The sequence below is a fragment of the Caloenas nicobarica genome, chromosome 10 (genome assembly GCF_036013445.1).
Source record: "Caloenas nicobarica isolate bCalNic1 chromosome 10, bCalNic1.hap1, whole genome shotgun sequence".
Lineage (NCBI taxonomy): Eukaryota > Metazoa > Chordata > Aves > Columbiformes > Columbidae > Caloenas > Caloenas nicobarica.
This window is the reverse complement of record NC_088254.1, coordinates 1,079,714-1,090,588: the sequence shown is the minus strand read 5'-3', so window position 1 is coordinate 1,090,588 and position 10,875 is coordinate 1,079,714. Positions and strand designations below refer to the sequence as shown.

At 49.3% G+C, this 10,875-nt stretch overlaps 1 protein-coding gene across 1 annotated transcript; it reads right to left on the bottom strand.

The window, feature by feature from the left end:
- Positions 1-5,714: 5,714 nt before the first annotated feature.
- LOC135992301 (olfactory receptor 14J1-like) lies at positions 5,715-6,647 on the bottom strand. Its single transcript, XM_065641348.1, has one exon. It carries the CDS (start codon positions 6,645-6,647, stop codon positions 5,715-5,717), a length of 933 nt encoding a protein of 310 aa, XP_065497420.1.
- Positions 6,648-10,875: the final 4,228 nt, after the last annotated feature.

Sequence of the window (10,875 nt, the reverse complement as noted above, 5' to 3'; positions counted from 1 at the left end):
AGGTCCTGTACCAATCGGTATGATCCGTCTGGCTTTTTAACGGGTAGAATAGGGGTGTTATGGGGTGACATGCAAGGTTCTAATAAGCCTTGTCGCAACAACCTTTCAATTATCGGTTGCAATCCATTTCTGCCTTTTTGTGACATAGGATATTGCTTAACTCTAATTGGAATTTCCGGATTTCTAATAGTGACCTCAAAAGGGGCAATGTCTAATCGTCCCACTGACTCCGGAACATACCAAACCTCAGGATTAATTTTAGTTTCATCTTCCGTGGTCAAAACACACAACTTTACCGCTATTTCTTTTTCCTTTATTTCTAAATTAATTCCTAATTTGATAATTAAATCTCTTCCAAGCAAATTGTATTCTGCCTCAGGCACTAATAAAAAGGATCCTATTCCAAATCGAGACGGAGTTTCTATTTCTACCCCCTTTACTATTGGAGCTTGGAAGGGTTCTCCTTTTGCTCCTATTACTTGTAATTTCTCCGAGGATGGTTGACATCCTCAGGGCACCCTTTGGACAGTGGATCTTTCTGCCCCAGAGTCCACAAGGAACTCTATCTCTTGACGCTGGGGACCTAGTTTTAATTTTATCAAGGGCTCTTTTTTCTTAGTAGTCCCCAGCAAGTAGAGCCCCTGACCCCCCTAATCTTCTTTAAACATTTGCTCATCTCGCATACGCTCTCTACAATTTCTCCTCATGTGCCCCTTCTTTTGACAGTAAAAGCACTCGACTTGTCTTAAATCCCTTCTGCCACCCTGGTCCCTCTGGGGTCTTTCTTGTGTTCTTTCCCTTCGCCCCTGGGCACCACATCCCCCCGTGCGGGGCAGTGCACCCCCCTGCCCCTCCTGGACAGCTGCCGCCAAAATCCTGGCTTGTCTCTTCTGAGTTTCTTCTTCCCTCCTCACGTACACCTTCTGAGCTTCCCTTAACAATTCATCTAACCCTCGTTCTTGCCAGTCTTCTAACTTTTCCAATTTCTTTCTTATATCTAAAGGCTGAGGGAGCTGGGTCTCTTTAGCTTGGAGAAGAGGAGACTGAGGGGTGACCTCATCAATGTTTATAAATATATAAAGGGTGGGTGTCACGAGGATGGAGCCAGGCTCTTCTCGGTGACAACCAACAGTAAGACAAGGGGTAATGGGTTCAAGCTGGAACACAAGAGGTTCCACTTAAATTTGAGAAGAAACTTCTTCTCAGTGAGGGTGACGGAACACTGGAACAGGCTGCCCAGGGGGGTTGTGGATTCTCCTTCTCTGGAGACATTCAAAACCCGCCTGGACACCTTCCTGTGTAACCTCACCTAGGTGTTCCTGCCCTGGCAGGGGGATTGGACTAGATGATCTTTCGAGGTCCCTTCCAATCCCTAACATTCTGTGATTCTGTGATTCTGTGATCTATCCATGATTTTGCTACAAACTGCGTTTTTAACAAGGCTTGCCCTACTTGAGAAGCAGGATCTAGCCCTGAGTAAAGCTGCAGGTTTTTTCGTAACCTTTCTAACCGCTCAGTAGGGGTTTCATCTTTCTTTTGGTGTTCTCTAAATGCTTTATTAATATTCTGTCCTCGGGGGACAGATTCCTCGATGCCCTGGACTATCATAGTCCGCAAGTCAGCCATATGGGCTCTGTGTTTGACATTCTGGTTATCCCAATTGGGTCGCTGTAGTGGCCACTTAATGTCTGTGCCTGGACCCTGCTGGTGCTGCTGATCCCAAACTCTCATCCCTGCTCTTCGAATCATCTCCCTTTCGTCCACTGTAAAGAGTGTGCTTAAAGCTTGACCTATCCAATCCTCAAATGACCAAAAACCAGGCCAAAATACGTGATCCTTTCTTATCTGTTTACCACCCCACACCTGCATACAATAGTGTGCCATCTTTTCCCTACTTTTACCTTGCCTAAATGGCCACTCATCCCAATGGGCAATCATTAATCCCAAGGGGGAATCCTGTGGGATATCGGGCAACCCTCTCTTGGGGCCCCCTCCCATGGAGTCAGAAGGCTTGCTTTTCTTCTGCCCCATCTTCCGAAGTGCCTTCTCACACACACACACACGTGCCCCTTGTTTGTGGCTCACGCCCTCGCGGGCAATGAGAACCGCACTACAAGAGGGTCCGCACTCACTTTGCCCCTCTCGGGAGCGTCTCGTTCATGCGCACTTCGGGAAACCCACCCCGACCGAACGGAACCGCTTTAAATACTTACTCCCCCGCCCTGGAGTCTTCGTTCGGCTCTTCGTGCACAAAAATTACGGGGTACTGCAGTATTCTTTTGCCTGTTTACCAAATTTAGGGTTCGGAAGTAAAGGTCTCAGAAAGGATATCTTCGACTCCGGGGCCATCCAAGGATGGGGCGCCCCCCCGGAGTCTCAGAATCCAAGCCAAGGAGCCTTTATCCAAGTCACGGCACCAAAATTGTTATAAACGAGGATCGCGAATCACGTGCCAATTTTAATTATCCAATTAAAATTTATTAAGCAAGCAGTAAACAGGCAAAACAGCGCTGGGCGGCCGGGGAGTCTCAGCTCCACCAACGGCGCACACCCCACCCTACCAGAGTCCCTCTTTTATAACTTTCCAGTCTCCAGGTAGATTTCCAAGTTGATACAATTTAGCCCGATGTCTTCTGCGGCTGCGCGTCTGCTTGCCAGGGAGGGGTCTCCTCAGGCTCTGTGGTGGTTGCGGGACAGAGGCAGCATTTTCCCTCCACATCGCAGGCGGCGACCCCACCCCTCCAGACACGCGCAGCTCACCTCACCCACACAACTCTAATACATTTCCCCAATTGTACTGTTTCATAAATGTTTGCACAAGATAATGTACTGGTTTGATTAACAAATTTACAACATGGGTTTATTACACCTGAGTGGAGAAGCATCCTTTACAGGAATGTGAAATGTTGACACCTTTTCTATGTCCTCCCTTGCCTCTTTTATTTTCTTTTTTTTTTTTTCCCTTTTCCTGGTCGCTAATTACGAATTCGCTACCCAAAGTGCAAACTGAATCCAACACCAGAGATGAGATATTGCTTATTACAGAGTTGTGCAAGTCTGGATGCTGGAATGAAACCAGCACATCAGATAGAAAAGAAGCAGCTATTTTATACAAAATCTTATCCCTACATTCAGACCCTCACAGCAGTCGTAAAGAGCCAAGCGTTTACACATTGGCATATTGGTTACATAATCATTTTACCACTACACATGCTTGTTGAGGAAGGGTCCCAGGCTGAGCCTGGGTCTCCCATCCTAGGGATGTGTATTTTAGTATTATAATGAGCATAAAACGTGAAAAGGTCAACTAAAGGACACTTTATGTAACAGTCTTGAGATAGATGTTAAAACAAGACTCAACTAATTGTGTAGGCTCCAGAGTGTCTGCACTGCAAGGACAGTATTCTTCGCAGGTTCTGATTAGGTGTTTTAAAAGTCACTTTTATCTTTGTTAGAGGAGCAGACTGACCAAAACTGAGAGGATTTACATCTTTTAGGTTAGCAATTGCAGGCAGGATTCATTCTTTTAACTGGTAAGGGCTACATATACTGTCTTCAAGCACCTCTCCAAGGTAAAGATGCATTGAATCCTAGAATAACTCAGGTTTGAAGAGGGCCCTGAACATCATCTTGTCTGACTCTCCTGCTCAAGGCAGCATCCACCAGGTGAGGTTGTTCGAGGCCTCTGCCCAGCTTTGCGTCATGCACAAAGGAGCTGAAAATGTGCTCCATGACGTGATGCAGGGGGAGAATAAAGCCATGCAACAGTGTTGCCCCAAGTACTCATCACTGAGGGATGCTGCTAGAAACTGGCTAAACAGAGGACTTTGTACCACTAATGATATTTGGGCTTGGTCATCCAGCCATCTTCCCACTCATCATAACATCCACATCTTCATCCCAGATCTTGCCAATCTGCTCTAAGGCCACCACAGGAGACCATGTCTGGGGCCTTGCAAAACTCCATGTACACAACATGCCTTTCTTTCCCCTGCCCAGTTGGGTTCAGCAATCCCTTCCTTGTCCTTTGACTGCCTGGAGATGGCTGCAGGAGAATGTGGCCCATCCCCTTCCCAGGGACAGACGTAGGCTGACCAGCCTGTAATTCTCCCAGTTCTCCTTCCTGCCATTCTAGAAGATGGGTTTGACATCTGCCTTTCTGAGGGACCTCTGAACCTCTGTGATTACTCTGGCACTTTTGAAGCCACGATCAGAATTTCCCACAGCGAAAGAGGGGCAATTGTAAGACTGTGTAGAATAGCATGTGATGGAGATGGCAAAGGTGATGTAGAAAATAGGGACACTTGTGATGAGCCTGTCCAAGGGAGCTGAGATGAATCTCATCTAGCCGCTGGTATTAGTCCCTGGAGTTACATACAGAAAAATCAGGGTTCTGTCAGGCCTCCATATGTGAGTTGGCCTCGTGGACTCTTAAAACCAATTGAGATATTCAGGGTCAGACACTTTCCCTTTTTCACACAGTGGCAGGAGTCACAGTGTCTCTCTGGCCTCCTGTTCCTATTCCCAAAGGATGGGAGACACCTCAGCCGCATGGTGTGTCGTCATGTTCTGCATTCTTCTTCGATGTCCCTCATCATTAGGAATAGACATGGGCTCAAGGAAGTGCATCCAAGTGCTGAATTCTGGTGGTTTCCTATGGGATATTAGTCCCAACATGATATGACCTCAATAAATTGTTTGTCTCACAGGCCTTAATGGAACTGCAAGGAATACCTGATGGTGTTTGTGCTGACTTGGGTTCCTGTCACCTCACGTACATGATGTGCATGCTCACATCTCATCTGTACAATGCAAACATGGACAGCTGAAATACTCATTCAGTGTCATTCCATGGAGGGACAAAGAACCTCTCTGAGCTGGGGTGAGAGGCCAGGGCTGGAAATGGAGGTTGTGAGGGGCCAGTCCATGACAACTGCCCTGGGGCAGATTCCGTGGGGTGTCCAGTGCACACGGGCACAGCCCAGACCCTGCTCTGCTGGTCCTGCAGGTCTCTGGCAGGAGGCCTGGCTGTGAGAGGACACTGCTGTGTGCCCAGCCCTGCACACACACACTGTTTAGCTGCACAATGGTGTTTTCATCTGCGGGCCACTTTTGTAGGCATATGCTTGAGATAAACTTTGCAAGAAGATATAAACCATCATGCACTGCCCTGAAGAGATCACCTTTCACTGTGGAAACACTGTTCTGAGGCCAGCTCTGTCAGACAAGTGCCCATTGCCTGTCCCTGCCTGTGCTCACAGGACTGGCACACAGCAGGATGGTGACCAAGCTGCCAGAGCACTCAGGCCTTGCACCAACACAAGACATGAGAAGGAGAGTGTGGGAGTGAAATGAGAACAGCTCTGGAAGACCAAGGGCTGGTGCTGCCTGGCAGTGCTGTCATGTGAGAGCTCTTTTCCCTTACACCCATGTACACAGGAACTATCCCTGCAGCTCCGAAAAAAAGGCCTTGGAGTTAGGATGTCAGCAGAAAACAATTTGCTGAAGTGCCCTTTATTTTGCTTAAACACAGAGAGCACGATTCCTCATTGACACAGACACTCAGTGAGAAAAGAAAAGCAGGCAGTGAATTAAAAATGGAATTACAATATTATCAGAAGAAAAAAACACAAAAGAGAAAAAAAATACTGCGCACAGGATGATCCTGCAATGAGGTAGACTATAACTCTTATGTAGAAGAAGATAGAGACAGTTTATCGCTTCAGAAGAAATCCAGTCATCAGTTTCCACAGGGCATCCTTGAGCTCCTGGTTCCTCATGCTGTAGATGAGGGGGTTCACTGCTGGAGGCACCACTGAGTACAGAACTGCCATCACCAGGTCCATGGATGGGGCAGAGATGGAGGGGGGCTTCAAGTTGGCAAACATGGCAGTGCTGACAAACAGGGAGACCACGGCCAGGTGTGGGAGGCACGTGGAAAAGGCTTTGTGCCGTCCCTGCTCAGAGGGGATCCTCAGCACAGCCCTGAAGATCTGCACATAGGACACCACAATGAACACAAAACAGCCAAATGCTACTAATACACTAACCACAAGAAGCCTGACTTCTCTGAGATAGGAGTGTGAGCAGGAGAGCTTGAGGATCTGGGGGATTTCACAGAAGAACTGGTCCACAGCATTGCCCTTGCACAGTGGTAGTGAAAATGTATTGGCCGTGTGCAGCAGAGCATTGAGAAACGCAGTGGTCCAGGCAGCTGCTGCCATGTGGACACAAGCTCTGCTGCCCAGGAGAGTCCCGTAGTGCAGGGGTTTGCAAATGGCAACGTAGCGATCATAGGACATGATGGTGAGTATATAATATTCTGCTTCTATCAAGAAGGTAAACGAAAAGAGCTGTGCAGCACATCCTGTGTAGGAGATGGACCTGGTGTCCCACAAATAATTTGCCATAGATTTGGGGAGAGTGGTGGAGATGGAACCCAGGTCGAGAAGGGAGAGGTTGAGGAGGAAGAAGTACATGGGGGTGTGGAGGTGCTGGTCACAGGCTATGGTGGTGATGATGAGGCCGTTGCCCAGTAGGGCAGCCAGGTAGATGCCCAGGAAGAGCCAGAAGTGCAAGAGCTGCAGCTCCCGTGTGTCTGCGAATGGCAGGAGGAGGAACTGGGTGATGGAGCTGCTGTTGGACATTTGCTGGTTTTGGGCATATGGGCTCTGTTCAAAAAAAGAAAAAGCAACATGAAATTAGGACAGAGTCATCTTAGCTAAGCCACATGATTTTTCATAAGCATCACCCCAATTTAAGTGCTTTTCCTTTCTCTGATGTGTGCTGGCTGAGTGTGCGGTGAGGAGCAGGACCTTTGCCCGTGTGCTGCCAAGCAGCCAGCTTTGCTCTGCTGCAGTGGGGACATGGGGGGAGCTGGTTTGTGACAGCTCTGACGTTCTCAAGGAATGGCAGATGTAATCCACCTTCAGTGAAAAACTTCAATATCTGTGCTCATGACCCTCAAAGTCTTGGGCTGCAGAGGAGACAATTAGCATGTTTTCATAAATATTTTATCTGTGTTTTTTAATTTTCCACCACCACATCAGGTGAGTGGGGTTTTTTTAGGGGTAGAAAGCCTCATTTCTGTGATTGAAAATGTGAAGAGTCTTGAGGCGGGACAGGCAAAAAGGCTCAGTTTTCTCTGGCTCAGTGCAGTCAGACAGCAGAAGTGTCCATCAGGATTTTACTCATCTGTCCTGCTTTAATGGAAATGTTCAATATCTGCACTCATGATTCTGTAGAGAGTGGGCTGCAGAATAGAGACATAGCATGTCTTTATAAATATTTCATCGGTATACTTTATTTTCCGCCACCATATCTGGTAAGGGGGAGAAATCCTAATTTTTATGGGGGAAAATGTGAAAAGTCCTGAGAGAGGGCAGGCAAAATGACTCAGTTTTCTGTGGCTCAGTGCTTGGACCAGAGAGCAGCAGTGTCCATCACTCACTCATCTGTCCTGTGCTTTTGCTTGTGCTACCTTGAAAATGACATCAGACAAAAATTAATCTAATTAATACAAAAAACTGGACTCATACTGGAGCAGGAGAGCCCTTTTAGACAGGGCAGATCTGCAAACTCTTCTCTGTCACAGCCCAGAGATGGAAATGTGCTGGAGAGAGCAGGACACGACCCTTCACCGAGAGAAGCAAAGGACTCTGGCAGGAGAGTGTGGACCCCAAGGAAAGGCTCGGGACTCCTGGGATCCTACAGCAGAGCTGGGCCTTTCTGGGGGCAGCTGGTGAGCCCAGCAGGACAGGCAGAGCAGAGTCAGGCCTCCTGAAGATGGGATGTGCTAAAAGGGACAGTCAGATCATTGCCCAGCAGACAGCACCCAGCAGCCATCTGCAGAGAAGGAGCAAAAGAGCTCCTGAACACCCTCTGCTCTGCTGCCTGGAGCTGTCCCTGCCTGCAGCTGTGTCTCTGTCCCCAGGTGTCCTCCTGTCAGTGTCACAGACCCCATCCCAGCTGCTGTGTGCTCAGCTCTGCCCTGCAGACCCCTCCCAGCAGCCGGGCACTGCCCAGGGGCAGCTCTGTGTGGGCCGGCTCTGATGGGAACATCAGACCGGTCCTGGGGAGGCTGGAAAAGTCATCCTGATGCTGTCTGTAAGCCAGGGTGTGTTTAGTTCTGATACTCACAGCTTAATTCCCCTCTCAGAGTAAGATATCTGGAATTTCAGTTCCTTCTCCTGAACTGAGAAAATAATTTCTGTGTCCTATTGCCCACCCAGACAACTCAGAGTAGGTGATTGATGGTACAAGATCCTTCACTTTCAGGTAGCCCCTGCCTTGCTGTGCTTCTTAAAAAGTAGCCTGTCAGATGTCCTTCATCGATCTGGAGCAGTGAGCAGCCCTGACCCACACAGCGCTCTCAAGAACAGAAGGACCCTGCACTGACCTGTGAGAGATTGTTCCTTCCATGCAGAACTTCTCCCCACAGAATCACGGGGATCTCCATGGACAGGCTTAGTGCTGACCCTGACCAGCAGTGGAGTCCTTGAGCTGACACACAGCCCACGGGGTGCAGGGAGCCTGCTCTGAAACACGGCTCTGGGCACCCCTATTCAAAATTTCTGAACAAGAGCCCCCTCTTTCAGATCCAACAAGCTGCATTTGTGCCAGATTTAGAGGATTCCCACAGGAGCTACAGATGCATTGCCTTCATCCAGTGACTTACCGTGACAAAGACTGAAAAGATTTCTTATCCAGTGAGGTCTCAGTCATTTTCAAAATCCTGACCACCTTTAAGCTCTCTCTGCCTTGCTCGTCTCCCTGAGATCCCCAGGCAGAGCCCTCAGCCCTGCTGCGCTTTGCAGAGGAGCTGCTCCTGGGCAGAGCTGTCTCTCTGCAGCGCTGCCGCTTGCCATGAGCTCCCTCTGTCCCAGGAGCCCAGCCCAGCTCAGCAGCCCAGGAGCAGCCCAAGGCACTTTAATGACCCCTCTGGTGGCTTTGGTGCTGAGTCCATGAACATCAGGCTCTGAGAGGCGGTTCAAGAAACCTCTGAAGAAGTCAAACTCAGATTCAAACTCCAAAGTTTCTTGTAATGTTTATGGGTGCCACTGAGGGACACAACTGAGAAACCATTCCCAGGGTCAGTTAAAGCAGAAAGCTTGAGGCAGAGATGACAGGTCAGGAAAAGTAATGTAAAGATGTCTCTGATGCTGAATAAACCTGAATGTGTTTCATTAACCAAAGGGCCAAGCCTTGACCCCCAGACCCTGGGAAGTCAGATCCTGTCCCTCCCACGTTGCCAGGGCCCTTCCCAGGACAGTGTGATGTGGGGCTGTGCAAGGCCAAGGGCAGGACTATGGCACGACACCTCCCAGGTTCTTGTGTCTGGGGACAAGGAGGCCATGAGGCCCCTGTGCTGTAAGGACAAGGTGTCTCCTCACAGGCATCAGAGGTGGAGACAACAGCCTTAGCCAAGGGGAGAAGGAGTTCATGTCTGTTGGGGGCTTTCAGCCTTTTTGCATCCCTTGATCATCTCCACGACAGCCTGTCCTATGCTGTGGCATCACCTGCACCTCTTTCCCTGCAGGCTGGAGACATCTCCCTGCTACCCCACCTTGCTCTTCTCCGAGCATCTTCCTTCCTTTGCTGAGATCTCTCTGTCCTCCCCAGCTGTTCCTTGAAGCACAAAACCTTGGGCTGATGCAGACTCCCTCTGGGTGACCTGCTCCACCACAGCACTGCCCTTCCAGTCACATTCCCTTCTCCTCGTCTCCAGCCTGGACCTTCCCAGCTGCATTCTGTGCCATTATTTCTTTCCTATTCTCTTTCCCACCATGAAGAAAACCTCCACCATCTCTGAAACCACCCTTCAAGCACTCTCAGGCTACTCCTACACTGCCTTCCCAGTGCTGCTGGGCCAAAGCAGCCCAGGTCCCTCAGCATCCCACACCATGTGCACAAGGTCCTGAACCCTGCCTTGGCAGAGCCCTACACTCTCCAGTTCCTTCTTCCTTCTCCAAACTGGGAAGCCGCACACTGGCACACACCCATGTGTGTGGGGTCACACCAGTGCTGAATCAAATGGTATGAGAACTCCAGGTGTCTGGGTCCCCACGCTCCTCCTAATGCAGCCGCCTTGTTCATGGTGAGCGTGCAGCACGGGCTTGTGTGGCGGCCCTTTTAGTGCCCAGGCCCTTCTCCTCAGGGTCACTGCTCAGCGTGTCAGGTCCTGGTCTGTCCTGATGGATGGGGTTATTCTCCTGACGTGATACAGATCTGGACACTTCATCTTGTCAAACTTCAGAGCTTACTGATGGCAGAATACCAACTATTCACAAGGTCTGGACTCTCCCTTGACTGAAGCTCTGTTTGCTCAGCTGTTAATATTTGTACACAGATGGTTTATCCTGATGAGAGTGTCTCTCTCAAGATAACATCATGATGATTTACAGGACAGTATGAATACCACCTCCTGGAGAAACAGTGGGGTCTTGGGGTCTGGTACTCATATTGCCACAGGTCTGGAGTTACAGGGGAAGTTTCCCTTCATGTGGGAGAGCAGCAGGAATGTGTGGAGCTCTGCCTGGGCACAGACAATATCAGCTGGAAGTTGAGGAGTCAGCATGAGAGGGCAGAACAACATGGGCAATGTTGTGGTGGGTGGACATCAGCTACAGGCTCCCTGATCAGGAATAGGAATTAGATGAGGCCTCCTTCAGACAAATGAAAGAAGCCTCATGTTTCCAGGGCAGTGTCCTCATGGCAGATCTAAGATATCTCAATATCTGCAACGTACCAGCCATCCAGGAGGGTTTTGGAGCTCATTGACAACATCTTCCTGACACGGGTGACTGAGGAGTCAGTGAGGTGAGGTGCCCTGTGGGACTTCACACTTACAAACCAGAAAGAGTTGGTCAGCGATGT